The sequence below is a fragment of the Choloepus didactylus genome, chromosome 20 (assembly GCF_015220235.1).
Source record: "Choloepus didactylus isolate mChoDid1 chromosome 20, mChoDid1.pri, whole genome shotgun sequence".
Lineage (NCBI taxonomy): Eukaryota > Metazoa > Chordata > Mammalia > Pilosa > Megalonychidae > Choloepus > Choloepus didactylus.
In genome coordinates, this window is record NC_051326.1 from 26,536,585 (window position 1) to 26,559,960 (window position 23,376).

Below are 23,376 nucleotides of genomic sequence, written 5' to 3' on the forward strand. Positions count from 1 at the left end.
TCCATCTATCATTGGCGCAGTTCTAGAGAATGCAAAGAAGGTAAAACATCTGCAATTAACCTCCCAACCGCAGGCAGGGAACCCGTGAGGCTGCTGGGCAGCATGTCCACAGGGGCCCGCACCCTCAGCCTGGGCAGCACTGATTCTGGGATGCTCAGTCCAGGCTTGAGCCCAGCACTGGGCAGGGTGGGCCTGGCTCTCAGCCTGCACCATAAGGACAATCGCCCAGCATGCCAGGAGGGTGGTCTGCAGTCCTGGACCCCTCCCCCAAGGATTCCGTTTCAGTAGATTTTAGTAGGGACCAAAGCATCAGCATTCTGGCAAGCACTGCAGTTGATTCAGATGGTTGGGGTACACAGACCACATATGGAGAGACAATGCAGGATCACATTGCAAACATAGTCTTTGAAGTCAGTACTGGTTCAGATTTCTGCTCTACCAGATATTAGCTGTGTGACCTTGGACAAGTCACCTAAAATCTCTGGTCTTCAGCTTCTATTTGAATATAGAGAAATAATAATGGGACCTACCCCAAAGGTTGTTGTAAAGATTACATGAGGTTGGACATGAAAACCTTGAACACAGTGACTCAGTGCCTAGCACACAGGAGCTCAGTAAGTGTCAGCCTTGGTGGTACTGTTCACCTGCCTTGGAAGGACACATTCTTTTGGGCAAGCCTGGCCCCCTTGAAGGGGGTGGCCACCCCCAGTGTCACCTACAAGGGGAAAGAATGGGCTTCCTCTTTCAGTCTTGCTCTCTTGGGTCTGATCTTTTGGCCTGTGCCCTGGAGTGGGAGATTCCACGGTGGTGCCCACCACGTAGGACAGAACAAGATGGGGCCTACCAACCCCAGAGAGCAGCCAGGCCTTGTGAAAACAGATAACCTAGGTACAGGTTACTCTCATGCTGATTGCCCTGTCTCCCCTGAGCCTTTACTCTCATGCTGATTGCCCTGTCACCCCTGAGCCTTTAGTTAGTATTCATAAACATCTCAGCCTGATCCCGGCTTGGCAGGGAGTATTAAAAAGTGGACAGGCACTCCTGCTGGAGGCTGAGTGTTAAAAGGAGAGCAAGGGCTGCCCCCTGCCCTTCAGGCCTATGAGAAGTGGCAGTGATCATCCGTGAAAGATCCCCAAGGGAAAGGAGATCCTGGGAGAAGGGAGGGGGGCCGAGAAGGTGCACCTGCCCTTCCTCCCACTTGCAGATTTTCCCGTTATACAACCTTGAAAAATCTGAGTTCTGTACTTACTCACTCACTCACCTTCATCTGAATACAACTATCACACCCCAAAGAAAGCACATCCTGAGTGTCCCCTTCCTCTCACCTCCACTCCCACAGGGTTTTAGTGACTCTCGTCACAGTCACCAGAGAATACCTCTCTCATCTTTCCTGTGAAGCCCATGAGAATTAAAAGGCCACATCCCATTCCGGCATGCCTGGTACCCAGGTTTCTAGGCCTGGAAATCCCAAATGCTACACACACACAAAACCAGCAGGTTCAAGGACCTGCTCTCAGACCTGGAAAACCCAGTGCTCGAGCTGCAGTGGTCTAGGGATGCTCTGGAAGGATGACCTGTCACACACTGACCCAGCCCGGAGAGTCCAAGGAAGTGACAGAGCCACAGGGCAGAACCCCGTGTCTTCTCCCAGCAGGAAGGGGGGGACCAAAAAGGTATTTTGTAGGTTCTCTCTCAGTGTTATCACACAGAAGGGACCTTAGAGATCAGTTAGCCCAGCCCTCTCACTTCAGAAATGAAGAGCCCTCCTATAATTACGCCTAAGAGGCACCGCCAGGGAACCTCTTTTGTTGCTCAGATGTGGCCTTTCTCTCTCTAAGTCCAATTCGGCAAATAAACTCATTAACTTCCCCCACCCCACCCCACCACCGCCACGAGGGACATAACTCCCAGGGGAATGAATCTCCCTGGCGACATGGGACATGACTCACAGGAATGAGCCTCTGGCCCTGGCAGCAAGGGATTGAAAATGCCTAGTTGACAAAAAGGGGGAAAAAAGAAAGGTAACAAGCTGAGGTCACAGTGGCTGAGAGATCCCAAATAGAGTCGAGAGGCTCTCCTGAAGTTTTCTCTTATACAAGCTCCAGCTAAAGATCCCAAATGGCCACAGCATGCCATGCCCTTACCAAAAGTAATCCCCAAATACCTAGGTCCCTACCTGAGATTTTACCAAAGATTAACTCACTAAGTTTTATCTTTCAGAAACTTAAATCCACCAGAGTGTTCCTATGCCAGACAAGTCCTAAAACCCATAGGCAACAGCCTCTTTAAGAACAACAATCAGATGCAGCCCCTTCCCCACACTGTCGACACCCCCTTTCAATATGAACAAGTTAGGGTGCTCACTGCCTAGACACCCCAGAAGATGGAGAAAGAGATTAAGTAAGAGGAAGGAATAGCAACAAATAAGATAAGATTTAACAAAGGTCTATGAATACTGGAACTTTATATAAATATATATATATTTTTAGATGCTGGGGTGTTGGAATAGCTGGAAAGAGGCAGACGACATGGTGGAGCTGTACCCTGTAACACCCTTTGAAATTTGCTACTCATTGAATTATGGCTACTCATTGAATTGTGCTTTGAAAGTCTTTACCTTTCTGTACATATCCTATATGGCATAATAAGGAAAGAACTGAAACTGTGGAACTGTAACCCGTAACAATTTTTGAATTACCTATATAATTGCTTGTTGAGCTGTACATCAAAAGTTAACACCTTTCTATATGTATATTGTATTTTACAATAATGGAAATAGCTGAAGTTGTGGAACTGTGACCCATGACACTCTGAAATTTGCTCTCTACTTGTTAAGCCGTACTTTGAAAGTTATCACTGTTATGTATATAAAGTTCACAATAAAAAAATGCATTTAAAAAAAATGCTGCTGCTGCCCAGGGGCAGGGAGAGTGGCTTACCGTGGTCACTCCTTCAGCTCCTTGTCTACATTCCAGAGTGAGTGAAAGTTGGAGCTCTGCACACCCAGACAAAGAGAAAAGCCCTGTCCCCATAGCTCAGCTGCTCAAGCACTGTCTCTGCATGCCTGTGTCTCTCTTAGTACGTCTGACCCCCCACACCTCACACACACACACAAACACATGCCCATCACTCATCAGCATACACACCATTCATACATTCTCATGCAAATTTATACAACCATAAGTCTCACAGAATGACAACAAAATGCAATGCTCCTGACTTTTCAGCCTGGCTGGGTGGCAGGAAATTTATTAATGCCCTGAGCCCCAGGGCTCTCCTCACCACCCCAAGTTCCAGAAATAAGACAAATCATAGTTCATGAAACACAAAAGTTGAGATAACTTATTTAATTCAGCCCCTTTGTTTCCAGATAAGGGAGCAAACCGTGGAGGTTGCATGCCTTCCCTCAGGCTGCACAGTGAGATGGGGCAGAGGTAGGGAGGACCCCGGAATACTGGCCCAGGCTCTCTCCCTTCCATCTCGCTGCTGACACTAACTCAGCTTGCACTCACTTCATATTTGAAAGCGCCCTTCCAGTTTGTGAAGCCTCGTCATATGTTATTTCCATCTGATCCTCACTGCACCCCCTGGTTGGGACAGGTGTTCCTGTCATCATAATCGATTTGCTCAGGGTCACATGGTGAGGAAGTGACAGCTCCAGGACAAGAGCCTCATCCTCTGAATCAACATTCTGTGCTGGTGCCCCAACCGTCCTCATCCAAACCCTCGGGCCCCCGAGTCAGTGAAAACAAACAGGGTAAAATCATATTATTTCCCAAGGTCGTCAAGGAAAGCCGAAGACAGTAAGGATTTGTTCATACTGTCTGCAGAGAAACAGAGAGGGATCCTAGGAGGTCCAATATCCTTATCCATCTCGATAGCCAACTCTAATTCCAACTCTGATTCCAAAAGGCCACAATATGCTATCTTTTCCAAAGTTATCTTAAAATACATATTTTTAATCTAAAAGGGCTCCACCAGAACAGCACATTTGTAGGTCACTTACCTGGCAGCCTGCCAAGAGCAAGGAAGTAGCCGGAATAGATAGCATAAAGTTTGCACACTAAAACTGATCTTTTACTCCAAGGAAAATCCTTTATCTCTTCACTTAACATCTAACAACTTCCTAGTGCATATCTAATATCTAACACATTTGGTTATCTGGTTTAGGACTCCATGGAAAATCAGCAAGAGAGAGTGACAGAAGGAAACTCTCAGGGGCAAACAGGACCTTCAGCAAAGCAGTGACAACAGACACAATGGAGAAGACAAAATACTAAAAAAGCAAACTACAGCGACTGGAAATTCACAGTATTCTGAGGCTAATTGGTCTAGGGCAAACAGTTCTATATAAGTCAGTAACACCTGAAGGCACCACTGTAGATCATCTGTGCCATTTTACCAACAGTCAAGATAGTTCTGTGTCATTAAGAAAAGATTAAATTACCTCCTATGATCTGTTTAAGGAGACAGAGAACATTCAAGAACTCACCAAGTATTCAATGCACCCCCACTTTGTGCCAGGGTGAGTGCTAGATGCAAGGGCAAATGAACAAGCCACCTGGCCCAGGAGCTCACCGTCTAACCCCAGATAGAGGCCCACGAACTCTACACAGGATGACCTGGTGGAGAACTCAGCTGGGCCTTACCTTCCTAAAGGTACGGCAGGATGAGAAAGAATTAAAATAAGGAGGGCCCCCCCCCCACATCCTCCCCTGCACCTCTTCCAGAGGGTAAGCAGGATTCTGAGGCCAAGAGGCCTGGGTTTCCCTGCCACTAAGAGGAGATTGTTTGCAGAAGCCTTCGGGAAGGCAGGCCAAGAGCTGGGGATCCTGAGGATGAAGTAAGCCAGGGCTCGGTGAGGAGGGGGCAGAGAACCCAGCAGGGCTGGAGAAGGAAACTGTGGGTGGTTTCTGCAGGTCCTGGCGACCTGGGCCCCCTGCCCCAGGACCCAGATGAGGAACCGCTGTGAGCTGCTGAGCTGTGAGCCCCATAGCTTTGAGGGGCACTCGGGGGTTCTGTGGGGTTTACAGCCCCGAGGGGCGCCGTGGGTCCACCCAGAGCAGAGTGCCCAGCAGATGCTGAGTGACCCACCCGGGAGCCCCACCGCAAGGCCGGCAGGAGGTGCAAGTCCCCAGGTCGGAGACCAACCCCCTCACCCCCAGTCCGGCCAGGACCCTGAGAGCACGGGAGCGAGTCCTGCAGGCCCAGGGAAAGCGCCACTAACAGAGGCTGCATTTCCTGCTGGCCGGGTGGGGGAGGGGAGAACTTGCCACAGATTTAGAAAAATCAGAAAACGTGATCTGACTCCAGAGGGTTGTGGGGTAAAATCCACACGCTTTACAACTGCAATACATCCTAATAATAGCTCTGCTACGGGTATTGGAGCACAAGAAACAGAGAACACAACTTCTTGGAAAAGACAGAGATGCGTTGAAGAGAAGGATCTTGTAAGATGAATGGGTATTTTCGATTCGATTAAGAAGGAAATCCATGCAGGGGGACTAGTCCCTGCAAACATGCAAAAGCCCATGGGCAGGGAAACCAGAGGCAGGTAAACCCCTTCAGCCGGGCTGCAGCACAGGGTGCCTGGGGGCCCTGCCAGGAAATGTGTCCCAGGCAGGGGTTCTCAGACCCCAGATTCTTTTGGAACCAGAGTCCAGAGGGCCCTAGGGTTTGAGTGCTTTGGAAAGTTCATTCTGAGGACTTATCTGAAGGCTGCTCACTGCCGGGCTGTGTGATTGCAAAATCCATTTCCAAATGGCCTGCTCGTTGTCGAGAAGCCATGAGGGACAGTATATAAGGAGAGGGCAGCCTCCCAACGCCCCACACCCCCAGGCACCCAGCTTCCTCGGGCTGCCGCTGCTCCTTCTCACCCAGACCCTCCACAATTCTCAAGCACCCACCCTGTGCCTCGCTCCCTGCCTGCCCTACACCTGAGATCAGACAGAGGTGGGTCATTTCTCCTTCAAATGTGCAGCTTACAGCTCCCTGCATTTATCCACCGTACCCTGTTAGAACAAGGGGGAGAAGCCCACGGTCCTATCCTATAGCCGAGGCCTCCCCCCAGTGCCCCAAGCTGGGGATCTGCCCTTTCAGTTCTCTGGGGAGAGTGGGGACAAAGGGAGAGAACGAAGCTGCAGCCCCTCCACCACTTTAACCACCTGGCAGGTTATCCCAGACCCAGTAAGGCCCACAGCCGGGCCAGGGGCCACTGGAAACACTGCTCTAGTTAAAATACATCTATCCGCAGCATTCAGAAAATAGCTATCTACAGTATTGCTTTCAGCTATAATGGAAAACTGATGGCTTTTATCTCCCCAACTTTATGACTATTGATGGGATAGAGGCTGAGGTTTGATGACCATTTAATAGCCGACCCTGCGCAGTTAGAGGAGCCTCAGAAAGCAATGAAAGCGTCGAGATGATTGTCTGGCGGAGAATTCTCCGCTGAGGTCCAGGAAGCAAAACAACCACCCTCCCCGGGCTCCAGTGGAAAAAAGAAAAATCAAAGTCATCATCATTTCGGATACTCCCTCCTCCTTCTGCCACTGACCTCTGGGAGGTTAATCCAAAGGGGACGGTGGGGTGGGGGGAGATGAGGAATGCAGGCTTGAGCCCCTGTGGAGAAACGGAGGGCAAGGAAGGCCCCCCCTCCCCGGACTGCTGGATGCCCCCACACCCCTAACCCTTCCTGCTGGGCAGTTCTAGCAGGAGGACAGGAGGTCTGCAGGGCTCACTGGGAAAGAGCTAGAAGGAAAGGGAAGGAAACAGGGCGAGTTTCCCTTTGTCAGGCCTGATCTACCCTGTGATTCAGCTGGTCTTTGACCTTGTGTCCTCAGCCAAAACCAAAAGGATCTCCACGGCTCTGCCTTCCTTGGTACTTTGCACCTTCCCCCTTCTGGGAGAATCTCCCCAGCAGCCTCATGGCTGCCCCACCTTTCTCCTACTGTCCAGGGCCAGGTCTGCCGGCCAGCAGGGGCTGCTGAGGAACATCATACTTCGGGAGGGGGCAGGGGATGGTGGGGGGGGAGCACATTCTTTGCAATTGCAACATCCTAAGTACCTTCACGGATGTTCGTTTGTTCTCTAATTTTCTAGAACCCTGTGAGGGTGTTCAGGAGAGATTCAACCCCCCACCCTCCCCTACTCCCCATTTTTTAATATAAGGAAACTGAGGCTCAAGATGTTACATCAGCTGAGTCTGAGACCCAGCTTTTGGACTCATGGTCCGGTTCACTCTCTGCCACGCCAAGCTGCCTGGCAGAACAGGGCACTGACCAGTGAGGCGACACCTGGCCTTTTGTCCAGGTCCTGCCACTCACAGCTTTGGGCACTTAACTTCCTTCTCTGGGCTTCAGTTTCTCCACCTATAAAATGAAGTTCCAGTTGGCATGATCTTCAGGATCACCTCCAGCTGTGTTTCAGGATGAAACCACAATCCTCGGCGCTCCAGCAGCCACATTTTCGGGCACAAGGATGTCTTCACAGACATCACACCTTCCTCCCGTCACGAACAAGACCGAGGCTCACTAACAACACAGGAACCAAGGCCTGACCCCACAAGCCTCTCCATTACCGGGGATCCGGTCAGCCCCTCCCACCCCCACCCACCCCGTCTGTTATTCACCATCACATCGGGGGTCTCTTCTCTAAGTCAGTTCTCCTGCAAGCACGTGCAGGGATGAGTGGGATGAGTGGGGTGTGTGGACCAACAGACAGGAATCCCCAGGGCTTTCCAGGACACATGCAGCCTAGTGGGGACCCACCCTCCCCACCAGCACGTGCCCACGGCAGGTGCTCTACCTGTTCTCTCTTGGAGGCCCCCTGCGCCAGCGCAACCTCCTTAAAGGCATGGGCCCAAATTAAAGCAATGAGAACACAAGCCTGCAAAAGGAGAGATTTCTCCTGACTGCAGCCTGAGCTGCCTTCTCCCCAACAGGCTCCAGTGGAAGTTTCACTAGCCAGGGGGAAGGGCACGGAATAGGGGGGCAGGACCTGTTTGCTGGCGGGCTTTCCTCCCGCCCCACCCAACTGCTGGGAGGTGAAACAGCCCACGTCTCCAATTACAGCGCAGCACCTCTCTCCATTAGCAGGGCAAAGTCGGCAGCTTAATTACCTGGGCTGCTGAGCCCCGAGTCTTAGGAACTCACTGCTTGCCACTTGGTAGCTACTACTTGTCGATTTCTCAGGGATTTCAAAATTGTACCTGCTGGAACTAGGGGGGATTAGCAAGTATCAGGCAATGATCCCTGCTTGGTTTATTTAAAACTCCCCCAGAGAAACAAAACACTCAGGAAAACGGAGTGGAGAAAATACGCCACCCCAGACCTGGGGACAAGAATCAGGGCCACAGAGGGAGGACGCAACAAACCCCAAATCCCCTCTCCTCCTCTGCTCTCGGGGGCCCCACACCTAAGCGGGGAGAAGACACAGCCTCCCCGACCTTCTCCAACCCTCAGCCCCCACTCTAGACACTGTTAGCCAGCTTATTTTTTAACATGCAAACCTATTCTAGAGCTTTCCACTTTGAGCATCATCTCTCTTTGAATTTGTGGATGGTTGCTAAAACGGCTTCAGCATATTCCATCCTAAAATTCATTGGCTCCATTGCAACCCTCACCCTGCACATTGCCTTAAGAGGTTCGAGGAAACAGCCCACTCTCCTTAGTGATCCACCCCCTTGGAGAACAACCCAAACCCACAGATGGAAACTACCCGGAAACACTCCCCACCCCCGTGAAGCCTCCTGGTTCAGCCCCGCTCCCCTCCTCCCCCTTCAGGGCCCCAGGAGCCCAGAGTCTCTTGCCTCAGCATCCCCTTCTCTCTGAGTGTCTGACAGTCTCAGGATCCAGACCCAATGGACATGTGTACAAAGATAGGATGGGCGTGTCATGGCAGAGGACGCAACCCAAAAGGGAAAACCACACAGCCATTCAAAACGAGCGAAGCTGTATGTACTGACATGGAAAAATGTTAACAATATATTTAGAGGGAAAAATGGCTTACAAAACAGCATGTACTGCATAATACCATTTTCTTAAAATATGTGTATGCATATACAAAAAGTCTGGAAGTGTATATCCTCTCAAATTTTAGCCATGCTTATTTTAGGGTGTTCGGATTGAGAATGATTTCTACTTTCTTTTTAATATACCTTCCTGGCTTGCCTGAATTGTTTTTTATAGTGAGCACATACTGCTTTTATAATCAGCAAAAACAGTAGAGCCAATGTCATCTTGAGAATTAGGAAAAAAAAAAAGAGGAAGGAAGGAAAAAAGGGAGGGGAGAGTAAGCAAAAGAGGACAGGAGGAAAGGAAGGAAGGAAGGCAGACTCTCCCGGACCATGCAAGTCATTTCCTTTATTTGGCCCTGAGAGACATAAGGTCCAAGTTACACAGGCTCAGAAGGACCCTGTCAAGGGGGGCTCCGGCCTCTGCTGTGTACCTCTGAGCATGAGGAACTCACTACCTAAAAGGCAAATCATTCTAATTTCCAAGGTAATAGAAATAGTCAATGGCAGAAGTAGTATAAAGACTTAGTATGAACCCAAGACTCTTTCACCTGACTATACTTCTTCTCTTATTAAGCAACAAGTTTAGAGACCCTGAGCCTGCTGGATTTGGGGACTGACAGCTGGGAGGCCTGAGAGGCCCTGGGGGAGACCCTATCTGCTCAGTGGTCTCCCCAGGGCACCTCAAAGCGGCAGTCTCCACTGCCCCCTCCCCTTCACGCACACACAGACACACAGATACACACACACTTCTCTGCCAGCTGGCTCCTTCTGCTCTGCGCAGACAGTCCCCTCCCTGCCTCGGACAAGCCATGCTTCAGCATCATCTTCTTCCTCCTATCCCCGTCTCCTGGAAGCCTCCAAGGGAAGCTCTGCCCTAGGAAACCCAACCCTCCTTCCCACCCCAGCTTCAGCACTGTGTGCCCACCACCTTCCCTGACTCTTCCAGCCACACCGCTGTCCCCTTCTCTAAATGCCTACAGCAAGCAGTTTAATCCCTACAACACTTAATTAGACAGGGCCTCATATCTGTTGCTAATGTTTTCACACACGTGAGTCTCATCTCCCCACACGAGCTTATGAACTCTTTGAAGGAACTAATGTTTACCACGGGCCTGTGTGCCAAGCCCTATGCCCACTGCTTCTCGTGTTATTTCACCTAATCCCATAATCCACAGCTCAAGCCCCTGCTCTCTCCTCTACACCCACGTACACAAATACTTCGCTGATGTTCCTCCTGCACGTTCCAAAGGCTCTCAAACAAGTTCAGAACCCAACGATCTTCTCTTTCTGCCCCGGACTTCCTCTTCCTCCTCTCCTCTCCTCTCCTCTCCAGAAGTGGCATCGCTGGCTAGCCACCTCCAGGCTGGAACCCGAGGCAGTACCCAGTCCCTTCTCCGTCCCCCACCCCCACCAGCACTGACCTCTGGAGGCCTCAGCAGGTCTCCCGGCTCTGGTCCTCCCCACCCGCTCTGCCCTGGCCCTTTCTCAGGCCCCAGCACCAGGCAGTTGCCAACTGGGCCCGTCCCCAGCCTCACTGTCCTCCCGCCCACGCTGCACACGGCTGCCCAGATGGTACCTTTTTGAAGTACCGAGTTCATCATGTCACTCCACTCTCTTGCTTAAAATAATACTTAATGGCTCCCCACTGTCTTCCGGATAAAATCCAAACCCCTTGGCAAAACATACAAGGCCTCTGGTGCCCTCAGTCCTCCACCTTTTAGACACCCTGTCCCCCTCTGAGGAACAGAACAGCTGCTGGCCAGCCCACACCCACTTCCTTCAAAAGCAGCTCAGATATTATCTCCAAAGCTGTCCAGGAGGGTTCTCCGAGCTGAGGCCGGGACGGGCCCCACCTCACAGCCAGTGACAGCCTACGGGCTCCTCAGGGGAGGGTCTGTGGTTGGCCCCAGCCCCCTGGGTTCTGAGGACCTAGCAAAAGAGCTCCGCAAAGTCCTGCTGCATGGATTACCGAGCTTCCAGGTAGGTGTTAGTATCCTTATTTTTACAAGGAAAACGGGCTCCACAATTAAGGAACGATGAAAGAATCGGCCCAAGCTCACACAAGGCTGCGCCAGGGCTGCCTGGCTCTCCCTCATCACACTGCTCCCAAGGAACATGCCCTGAGAGTCTCCCCTTGAGCACGTCAGCGTGTGGAGAGAACACCCCTGTGGACCGACTGATGGAGACGCGCACACGCACGTGCTGGACCGAAGCAATGCATTTTGGGCCATGCAGGGTGTGGGCAGCTTTACCAAAATGTCCCTTCTGCTCTATAAGGAGCAAAGATCTTACTGTTCTTTGTGCACAACTGAATGTCCTCTATGGAGGAGGCGCCAACGGGACTTTAACTTGCTTGTCCACCTCAGAGACCCTGGGATCCAGGGCAACCTGCATGAGGTCCCTGAGAGCCCCTGAAAGGGCCCTGAGGCTGACCACTGGCTCTGGGGCAGCAAGGACAATGCTGCTTAGCAAGAAGGGGAGGCGGGCGGCCTCAGCTCTGTGGATAGTGATCCGGGAAAGCAAAGAACACCTGAGACTGGCCGCTGGGAAAGTCTCATAGTGCACCCTGAAACACAGTGAAGAGGAGTCAGATTTTCGGCCGCACTGGGGGCACCTCTCCAACACTCTTCAGCCTGATCTAAGTCCTCCTCAATGACAAGGACTGAAAACCGAAAAGACAAGGCCCCTCTGAGCAGCCTCAAAGAACCATATTCACTGAAAGGCCGGACCACCTTAGGCTGCTCAGAAGAGCGCAATGGTTTGGGAAAGAAGCGTCTTCCCACATTTTAAGGGCTCTTCTGTCGGTGGCAGGAGTAACTGAATCGGTGGCAACCACAATCCTGGGTCCCACAGAGCCGAGAGAGGACATGGGAGGTGGGGATGTTTTAGAGTCCTGATCACATTAGCGGATGGGGTCAGCATCAAAGACCCTCGGGCACGAGCCGCCCACACCACGGGCTGTCCCCAAGGCCACGGTGCCTCGGAGCACGGGGAGGCCTCGGCACTGACCCTGGCAGAGCACCCGAGAGCGCCCGCGATGGCAGCGACCACCCCCCTTTCCTAGCCATCCCAATCCCCACCCCACACTTCCCAAAGCAAAGCCAGTGTCTGGCTCTCCTCAGCTGCCTCTCCACTGAAGCCGCAGATGGGCTGCTTCGCTACACTGGTCACAGTGCCTTTCCCTAACCGGCTCTGGTCAACTGACAAATATTTCTTTAGCTCTGATCAGGTTTGCAGAAGAGGTCACCAATGTCCTCCATTTTGTCAAATCCAACAGTTACCTTTGTGGCCTCTCGACAGCCTTTGGCACAGCTATCCCTGCCCTCTTTTTTCCAAACGTGTTCTTTGGACTTCGAGGCACCATAATAACACTAAACTTATTTATTGGGTTCCTAGAGGGTGCTGGGCACAGAGAGTCCCCTCTCGACTACACTCTCCCTTGGAGATCCTACCCATTCCCCCGGCTCTAAACACCATCAATATGCTAATAACCCCAGAATTTACAACTCCAGTACAGCTCCAGATACAATGTATCAAAGGTATCTCAAAATTAACATGCCCAAAAGGGAATTCCTAATTTATCTCCCCCTTAAGCCTTCACCATCTCAGAAAACGGTTCCATCATCCACAGACTTGCTGGAGCCAGAAACCCCTGAGTCATCCTTGAGTTCCTCTACCCCACTCACTCCCACATTGGAGGTGTGTCATTTCCAGCTTCAAAATACCTCAGATTTACCCACTTATTTCCCTCCACACTGCCACCACCCTGCTCTGAGCTGCCATCATCTCTGATCTAGTGATACTAAAATAACCTCCTGCCTGGTCTCTCTGCAGTCCTTCTTGCCTCCTCCCCTTAATTCTCCATGCAGTGGCTAAAGTAACCTTTTTATATCACTATTTTAATAATGTCACTAGTTGACTTTGGTAGCCTCCTTCCACTCATACTCAGAATATACCCAAAGTGCTTTGTCGTGGCCTCCGGGGTCCCAGGTGATCTGGCCCCTGCTGACCTCCCAACCTCCCCCAGCCCTGCTCTCCCCTGACCCCAGCCAGGCCGGGAAGTTACTCAGCGAGGCCAAGTCCCTGCCATCCTCCAGCTTCCGCACGCGCTGTCCCCTCTGGGGGAAACGGTCCTTTTCCCTCCGCCTCACGCTGCTCCTCCTCCTTCAGTCTCGGTTTAAATGACATTGCCCCAAACTGCTTCCGACCCCCTGCCCAGGTGGGTCCCCCCTCCTGCCTCCTTTATTCTCTGTTCCTGCATCCAGCTTATTTCAAAATGAAACATGTACTCGTCATTTTCTTGTTTATTGTCCGTCTCCTCCACCAGACTCTAAGCTCTAAGGGGGCAGGAACCATCTCAATTATGTTCTCCAGTATATCTCTAGCATCCACCTCAGTGTTTGGCACACAGCAGGCACACAATGACCGTGTGCCAAATAAATGAAAGCAATACCGTCAGCAGAAAATATAAGAATATTAAAAAGAATAAATCTAGGAGAGAAATAGGAAAAACACTAAAGGAAAGCTGCGTCTGAGTGACACTGAAGGCTGCAAACCAGTGCTAGAGCGCATCGGTAGAAGGAGGGGTCAGGGGAAGTTTCAGGAGATGGCGACCAAACAGGCCTTGAATAGAGAGTAAAATACCAATAGGCAAAGGACAAAAGGTGGGAGTCTAGACAAGAAGAAAGCCCATGCAATGACTGGAAGCAGAAATCCTCAAGGAACCCCATGGGAACGATGCAAGATACGGTGCCTGAAACTGGGCCCTGACCTTGGTAAGAAAACCCACACGCACAGAGCAGGAGCTGCCTCTGATGTGCACGACCCTGACTGGCTTGTGTTCTGATTCTCTCTACATAAGTTGCCCTTTCCCACTTGGGTCATTCCTCTGCCAGTCACCCAGAGATGAAGTGTGGACTCAAACACAGAACTCCACAAGGGGGACACTAGTCAGGGGGTACAGCTCAGCTCTCTGGGGTGTGAGCTTTGTGGAGCCCAGATGCCTTGGGAGCAGCCTGGAAGACAAATGCTAAGGACACTCTCTGTCCAGCAGGGCCAACATTCCCCTAGTGGCCAGGAGGACAATGAATAAACTGTATCTTGCAAGTTAGAATATCTAGGTTGGAGCTTCTCTCTGTGTTTATTTCCCCAAGAGCCTTTAATAAGGTAATGTTAAACATCCCAGCCTTGTCTCAACTTGTCACAGAAAATTCGAGGAAGAGTCACTTGGGCAACTTCAGCCCAGAATTAAAGGCCAAGCAACATGAACCAGCATGGGATCCCAATGGAAGATGGCGCTCAGGGTCTCTGGTAGGGCTGAGAACCCTCCGGCCCCTCCCCACGTAGAGTCTCCTTCCACTGCCAACTCCTTATAATGTGCCTCTATTCCCACTGCAGAGGCAATAAACACCGTATCCTGTCCCTAGATTTTAAGAACCATGGGGCCAAGGACCTCCACCAACTTCATCATAAATCTCCAATCCTTAACATAATGCCCAGCCCAGAGGAGAGGATCAATCAATATTTATCAAATAAATAAAGGAACAGTCACAAGACACACCTCCAGTCTTCCTGCTACAGGTGACCCAGGAATGACTGGCTGGGTTCCAACAGGGTGTCTGTCTGCCCCTTCCATGCCCATGGCAGGCATCACTAATCGATCAAAGCCCTCTTTGCTACTGAGCCAGGAGGCAGAGTCACAGTTCTTCTCCAGAAGCCACTCCAAGTTGGCAGGTAGAAGTTCTTACACTTTGGGAGATCAAGGAACCCCTTGAGAATTGAATGAAAGCAAGGCATTTCTCTCTAGAAAATACATTTAAAGCTTTGACGATAATTTCCAGATATTCAAGAACCTCTTCTTTAAAGGAAGCGAAGACTTTGGAGCCCCACAGCCCACCCATCCCTACACAAATAACAATTTGCTGCCCTTTAGGGACAACCTGATAAAGGCATCAGCCAAAGGATTCTACAGAAACTCAAAAAGAAGCTGTGGGACAATCCCAAGGAGCCAAGAATCAAATCCAGACCTGTTCATCCATACCACCTAAAGATATTGGACACTCACCAAGCTAGCTCACCAAGAGGAAGGGTTTGCTACAAAGCCTCCTCCTCACTCCCACAGGAGAGCCTTTCAGGGAGAGGGAGCCCAAGTCTCTCTCCTTCGGAAAACAGTCCTCTTGGAGGAGGACACTCTCCACTGCACTAAGGGGCTCATGCTGCCTGGGTAGCCTCAGGCTGGAATCTATTTATACACATCCTCGGCACCCAGAGGTTCAATTACAGCCCAGGATGTGGCACAGGGACAGCAAGGAGTTATTTATATACTCTTGACAGACAAAGAGAAAGGAGCCATTTCAGAGGGCCTCTTCCAAATGAGGGAACACAGTTTAAGGGACAACAGAACCATCCTTCCAACAACCTCCTCCTCCCCCAAAACTGCTACACACAAAAAAAAAAAATTCGAGACCATCCTTGCAATAAATATAACCTGAGAGGTAGAAAAGAAAAAATGTGTTTAAAAGAATTTTTTAATGGTAGGCCATAGCCCACTGGGGGACTAGAGTGAGAGAATTCAGCCAAATTTCATGGATTCATTCCAAGCTATTCTCTGGATTTTCCAGATTCTGTATCAGAAGACTTTTAATTAAAGTAAAAGCCATTCATGATCTTCCCTAACCTTCCACTAATTTATGGCTATCACCCTAAAGGCACATGGGCTGTGAACCAGACAAAAAGCAAAAGGTAGAGCCTGGTCTCTGAGGATGCAACTTCAAAACCAGCTGGAACTCCGGGCAGAGCAGGTAGCTTCCAATCCCAGAGGCTGCATCCCTCAGTCACTGTCCCAAACTGATCCCAGCCCAAAGGGTGGTGGGAGGAGTGCTTCCAACAATCCCCCAGGCCCCAGCAAGGAGATATCCTTGTTTTAATCCAAACCCCAGATCAAAGGAAGCCCCCGACACTTTATCGGTAGTGATATTTAATAAGACAGCAGAGCTGAGTCGGTTAAATATCACACAGGTGATGTATTAGGCCTGCCACCAGGTGTGCCTCGCAGCAAATCGATGGCCTCGCTTTAATATAGTGCCAGGACAGGTGAGCTCTGACAGAGCTGCCCCCCAAGAATCCTGGGCCCAAAGTCACTCAGCAAAAAGCCTGAGTGTAACTAGGCCAACTCCCCGAGCAGAAAGCAGAAGCCAAGGGGGCCAGGCTCAGGCCTGGGAGCTAGTGTACTAGAGCACAGGGCATGTTCTGGAAAGACGCCCAAAGACACGGGCCTCATTTCTAAAGAATCAGCCCTCACAGAGGGTTTTCCATAACCCTCATCAGGCCAACTTTATTTGTTAGGGTATCCAGCAAAGGAAGGTTTGAGGGTCTCCATTTCCAGATGTAAAGCCCCATTGTCACAACAGAGTGCTCCACCTGTGGTGTTGGCCCCAGCAACCAAGCAGGGAGAACATGAACCAGGAGGAAGCTAGGCCCAAGGATCACCTGAATGGAAGGAAGATCACCCCTCCCCAGGGCACAATGGAGAGCCAAGTCCAGGCTTGCTGTTCTCCAGACGCCCCTCTTGAGCCTCCTGGTGCTGAGAATGGACACCCACAGGGCCACTTGGACTCCCCCACAGAGACCAAGGACAGTGGGCCAATGGTCAGGAAGCCAGGCCTGCAGAGCATGGCAAGAGGACACCTCCTCTGCGTCCAGGCAGACCCCTTGGAAGACTCAGGAGAAGGGTCTTTCAAACACACTCTCTCACCCCATCTACCCTGATGAGGCTTCTCTGGTCATCTCCTTCTATACCAAGAGCTCATCTCTCCAGGAATATAATCTCAGGTAGAAAGGGCAGGAGCATGGGGTGAAGGCAGATCAGAAACTACTTTGATAGAACCAAAGAACTGGAAGGGTCGTTGGACCCAACTAACTTGGTTGAAAATCCTTATTAGATCAATGATGAAACCAAGGTGGAGAAGAGTGAAATGGCCCCTCCAGGACCACTTGGGAGACAAGGGGCAGAGCCAGGACAAAAGGCAAGTCCCCAGGCTCCAGGGCATGCCAGCAACCACCTCCACCACTCATCCGTCATCTCAGTGTGTCTCTGTCTACCCTGACCATTCCTCCCCCACCCACCTCAAGCCCCAACCCTGAGGCGCAGGCACCAAGCTCTGAAGCCCGCGTCACCATCCTGCAGTACTCCCCAGGCTCCCGCCAGACTCGTGCAAGCACAGGCTCCGCCCTCCTTCCTTTCTGCCACTTCCAGGATCACACTTTAAACCTGCCTGTGGATGGGTATGTTGGGTGGGACAGGCGTTATTCAGAGCTGTCACTGGAGGACTACATCCTGGTGCAAATGGAATTTCCTACTCACAACCCCCAGCCACACAAAGTGAGTCATGTGCCTTATTCCAGGGCAGCACTGTGCGTGGGTCCTGGAGCTGCTGTTATTTGAATTTACATCCCAAAGCATGGAGGGAGTTCATCTTCTCCAAAATCATCCACCCTTAGCTCCTGGGACTCTTCAGTCCTTAATTCTCCCAAGATTTAGTAATTTTTAAGCACCTTTTCCAGTTCCACAATGTAAAGGTTATCGCCCAATCCTCCTGTTCCTGGCTTCCCCCACCACTGGGAAAGAAAACCCTCCAGCTCTGTAAACAAACACAGAGGTTCTCCAAGCCACCGTGTTCACCCTGCTCCAAACTCTCCCCTCCCACCAGGGCCACAGGTCCCTTAGTTGCTCCACTGTATTATCCTTCGAGGCCCAGTTCCTTGTCCATGCTGTCATCCCACGTGCTGTGTGAGGGCAGGCCAGACAAGGTTATTTTAATCCGTAGAACAAGGAGAGACTGTGTCTCATTTTAATAATTAGTAGGCTCTCTTCTATAATGTTTTGGGGATTATGTGGCCCATCAAGCTCCCCCTTTAACCTCAGCTACCAGCAAGCTCAAGCTAACTCTGCTAGATTACGTTGTTGCCACATTAGTTTCCTCCTCCTTTTTAAGGTTCTCCATTTCTATTTCTAGTCATTCTATTGTTGCATGCATAGTTTTATTTTAAATTGCCTCAATCAGTTTTTGTAGGCGATAAGTTGTGAGTTTTAATCAAAATAAGCAAAGCAGAAAAGTCTACCTTCTTCACAGAGTGTTCCCTGAGCTCTGCACCTAGCTCTCTGGATCAGTCCCTTCTCTGAACTCCAGTAGCACTTGTTTTCCAAACCACAACAAAGTAGCGCTTCCCCTTCAGTGTATACCCAGGCCCAGCTCTCTCAAACTACACAGAAAGCCCACCCCCACCCCATTCCACAAAAGAAAGCCTCCCACCCCCCACCCCGATTCCACATTCCTCTGCAGCCAGTGTCCCCCAGCCTCTTTCCTTCCCAAGAAGGAGCTTTATTCTCACTGCCTCTAATTCTGTCCTCCTACCATCCCTCTGGCCTATGGCAATCTGGCTTCCACCTTCCACTTCATTTAAAGTGCTCTTAGAACTGTTACCAGTGTCTTCCAAACTGCCCCACACAAACACACACACGCATGCACACACACACATACACACTCAGGTACTCTGTGAAGCACCACATCACAATCACTGCCTCCTTCAGAAACCCTTTCTCCTCTGGTTTCCAGGCCCATTCTCCCCTGCTTGTCCTTTAACCTCCCCAACCTGCCCCTCTTGGGCTCCACTTCCTTTGCCCCTCCCTAAAGTACTGGGCTTTCTAGCAGAGGTCTGTCTTCACTGTCTATACCAGTGGCTCCACATATCAACCAAACCCTGAGGATGCCCAAATCTGTAGGTCTTCCCAGCCTAGACCCCCCTCTCGGGCTCTCCCAACCTTCCACAAGCCATCTCATCCACTCCTGGGGCTTTAATCACCAACCAGGTGCCCAAAACATCCCAAACCCACCTCGCCACTCCAGCCTCTTTACTGAGCTCCAGACACACATGTCCAAGTGCCCCCCAGACAGTGGTCTGGAGGTGCCCTATTAGCACCTCAGATGCAGCACGTCTAGCACCCCCCACCCCACTGGATGGCTCGATCAGCCCACGGTTATTCAAACTAGGACAGGTGGCGTCACCATTCATTTTTCCAATCCACTAATTTTACGGAATCCTCCCCATGCGCCAGGCTCTGTGTGCAGAACGAGGGTGTGCAGTAAACAGAAATGGTTCTTGCCTTCAGGGTACTTTCAGCCAGTCACCCAGTCTCCTTACCAGTCATCTCAAAATGATCCACCTTTTCCATTCCCACTGCCACTGTCTTAGTCCAAGCCAGTACACCAAGCAGGATAGCATGATAGTTAAGAACTTGGGTTCTGGAGCCAGACTACCTGGGCTTGAATCCTAGCTCCAAAACATATGAGCTGTGAGACCTTGGGCAAGTTACTTAACCTTTCTATGTCCCCGTTTCCTCCTCTGGCAGACAAACATGACAACAGTACCTACCTCATAGCTTTGCTGCAAGGATTAAATGAGATAAACCACATAAAGCTTTTAGAATATTGCCTGGTTTACAATAAGCAATCTATAAACACTCACATCTACTGGGACCCCTGTTCCTCCTGCCTGGCCTCTCCCTCTCATGGCCACCGTGCATGCCCACCACGTGCAGTTCCTCGTAAGCCCAGGTCTCTACTCTCCAGCCTTTCCATATGCTTTTCCAGCTTACTCACTCCCGGCTTTCTCCTCATTTTTCAAGGCCCATCTCAGAGGCCCCCTCCTCTGGAACCCCAGCTGAGGTGGGTGCTCCTTCTCTGGGCTCCCTCCTCTGGGAGCAAACAGCCCTGCTGCCACTGAACTGTGATTACTGCCCTCCTTGTCTGTCTCCCCTTCTGGACTGAGTGCTCCATGGGGAGCAGCATGTTTACTTCTGCATTTCCAGGGCTTAGAACTGAGCACTGCCACAATAGGTGCTCAGTACATGCTTAACAAATAAATAGGAGAAATGAGAATTATAAAAAGGTGAATTTCAACTCACTATAACAAAAAAAAAGGGAAACCTTCCTAATAATTAGGCTCCATTTATTAAGCATTTACTATATGCCAGGCTCTATGCTATGGTTTGGACACATATTATATAATCGAATCCTCACAATAACCCTGTGATGTGAGTATTTTTATTCCCTGTTCACAAGTGAAGGGAAGGAGGCTCAGGAAATTTAAAAACTGACTCAAAGTCACACAGCTAGTAAACAGTAAAGTCAGGATTCAAACCCAAGACTATCAGACTCCAGCATCCATGCTTCACCCAACACCAGACTGGTTCAGCTCTCAGTACAGAACGAGCTGCCTCCTTGGTGCATGAGAGCCTCTGCCCAATTGCCCCTGACCTCTGTTGGTATATTAGATGGGGACTTCCTTTAGAAGTGGGACTAAATTCTTTGAAGGTATCTTTTTATTCCAAGGCTCTAGGAATCTATGATTTTAAATTGTTAGCTCCTTGGGTTGTTGCCTTAGGACAGACCATGCCTATAATTGATTTTGATGGAATTTTGTACTTAACTATTGTTACTGAAACAATTTAAGTTTCTGTGATATTGTTGTGGGATGAATGTATTTTGTATATGGAAAGATAATGTCATTTTGGGGTCCAGGGGGCGGAATGTGCCAGTTTGAATGTATTGTGCCCTCCAAATGCCATTATCTTTGATGTAACCTTGTGTGGGCAGACGTTATCAGTTTTGATTAGATTTCTTTGAGTGTTTCTTTGGAGATGCGCCCCACCCAGCTGTGGGTGATGACTCTGATTGGATATTTCCATGGAGGCATGACTCCACCCATTTAGGGTGGGCCTTGATCAGTGGAGCCATATAAATGAGCTGACGGGCAGAGGGAACTCAGTGCAGTTGTGAGTGATGTTTTGAAGAGGAGCTACGGCCAAGAGGGACACTTTGAAGAAAGCACAGAAGCTGCAGATGAGAGACAGTTTGGAGATGGCTGTTCAAAGCAGACTCCTGCTCCAGAGAAGCTGAGAGAGGACAAATATCCCAAGTGCAACTAAGAGTGACATTTTTGAGGAACTGTAGCCTAGAGAGGAACGCCTGGGAGAAAGCCATTTTGAAACCAGAACTTTGGAGCAGACGTCAGCCATGTGCCTTCCCCGCTAACAGAGGTTTTCCGGACACCATTGGCCATCCTCCAGTGAAGGTACCCGATTGCTGCTGTGTTATCTTGGACACTTTAGGGCCTTAAGACTGTAACTGTGTAACCAAATAAACCCCCCTTTTATAAAAGCCAGTTCATCTCTGGTGTTTTGCATTCCAGCAGCATCAGCAAACTAGAACAGTTGTCTATCTTGGCTTCCATCTCAGTGCTTAGCATGAGGCTGGGCTCACAGAAGACAAGCGATAAACATGTGTTAAACAAATGAATGAATGAATGATGAATGAATGAATGGGTGAATGGAAGGATGGATGAATGGGTAAATGAATGGAATGGGATGAGTGGATGACAATTCATTTTGTACATGTCCAAGTCAGTTTTAACCTTTTGACTTTTTTTTGCAGGGCCCAAAGTCAAAAATCCAACAATCCCCAGGGGATGCAGAGAAGGGAGAACACCGAGCAAGCCACGCGAGCACTAGCCTGCGGCCGACACCCTCCAGAGCTGCAGCAGGCAGAGAACGGGGAGCGGGAGCCGTGCGCTTACCGGCACAGGTGGTCGGTCCGGCACACGCTGCGCAGGTCCAGGCAGTTGGGCTTCTCCTTGTCCTCGTAGGAGCAGCTGGGCAGGATGGTTTGCCGGCGGCGCTCGGCACACGCCTGGTCTTGGCAGGAGCAGAAGAGCATGCGGTAGGTGTACTCGCTGGGCACCCGGTCGAAGAACTGGCGCAGGGCCTTGTGGCACCTGCGGCGGTTGCAGCGCTCGGTGGGCGAGATCTCGCGGTTGCAGATGGAGATGTAGGAAGAGCGCAGTTTCTTGCAGTTGTCGTTCAGGTTGCAGGCCTTGGCGGCATCCAGGCAGTGATTGCTCCTGGTGCTGACCACAGGGTCCGCTCCTGTCCCTGGAGGCAGGAGGAAGAGACTGGGTCAGAGGTCTGCACAGGCAAAGTGGAGAACTCGGCCACCCACCAGCTGGGGGACACCTCCCACTGTTCAAGACATTTCCATGTGCCTGCTCTCTGCCTCACTTTCCTCATCTGTAAAATGGGGTAACTTAATAGGACCAACCTCACATTTAGTGAGGATTCAATGAGTGAACACGGAGGTCCATAAAATGCTTATGCCCACGCCTGGCACAGGGCTCAGCTGTGCATAAGGTGAGCTATTATGACAATGATGATCGGTCCAAGGTCTTACTTAAAACTTATCACAAGCAACAGGGTGTTCATGGCCCCATTTATAAATGGGAGAAATGGGGAAATAAAGTGAATGGTTCATGGTGGCACGTCTAGGTGGCAGCTGAGCCCTGAGCTCCTGCCCTGCTGCTCACAAACCACAGGCTGTACCCCCAGCACACTGGAGCAGTGTCTCTAGTCCTGGGGCCCACTGGCACCTGGACTGGGATAGTTCTTTCTGGGATCTTTAGCATCCCTGGCCCCAAGGTATAAAATGCCAATAGCACCACTGCCACCATCCTCATCCAAACCCCTGTAACCACCACAACTGCCCTCCATTTCACAAATGCCCCCCTGGATGGCGGAGGTGTCCACTACCACCTGTTGAGAAACACTAAAAAGGAAGCCCTGGCTGGAGTCCTGGCCCTGTGAGGTCAAGGCTGAAGCCAAGCCTAGGATGTTAACAGGGCTGACTGAGCACAGAACCAACCAAAGGGCAGGGACGCTGGGACTGCGATGTTGACACCACGGCCTTTGAGTTTTGTGTCACGGCCCAAGGAGTGAACACCTTGGGCACAAAGCAGGATTCCCAGGAATCACGTTCTCTTGGTCATGGCTGCCTCCACCCCATGAGTCCCAGTTATTCTGGGAGGGAACACAGGGCCCAGGACCACCCAACCCTCTGCCACCGGCCCATCCTCTTGGCCATCCTGCTGACAGCAGAAGGGAGGGAGGTGGGACTCCAGTCTGCACGTGCCCTCCTGAGACGCTGTGGTGAGCGCTGGGTGGGGGGAGCACTGGGGGAACATCTAACCCAGCCCCTTTACTTCACACGTAAGGAGCAGAGGCCCCAAGTGGGCAAGTGGCTTCCCCAAGGTCAGCCAGCGCACTGGTGGCAAACCAGGGCCAAAGCTCAGGCAGAGACCAGTGCCATGTGCGCCAGGGAGAACCATCAGCTTAGGCTTTAGGAAGAGCTGTAACCATTTTATTCATTCTTCATTCACCCAACAAATGCTGTTGGATAGTTTCTGCACACCCCACTCCATGCGAGGGCCCCCATCTGGAGGGCGCAGACAGAGGTCATGCCTTCCCTCCCGCT

General features: G+C 50.8%; 1 protein-coding gene across 2 annotated transcripts in view; it reads right to left on the reverse strand.

Moving 5' to 3' along the window:
* The window catches only part of GFRA2 (GDNF family receptor alpha 2), a 93,848-nt gene that overhangs the window by 37,011 nt on the left and 33,461 nt on the right, over positions 1-23,376 (reverse strand). For both annotated transcript variants that reach the window (XM_037813324.1, XM_037813323.1), the window contains one exon: positions 21,650-22,004. In XM_037813324.1, the coding sequence (XP_037669252.1) occupies positions 21,650-22,004 (355 nt within the window). The remainder of the gene's footprint in view (positions 1-21,649; positions 22,005-23,376) is intronic.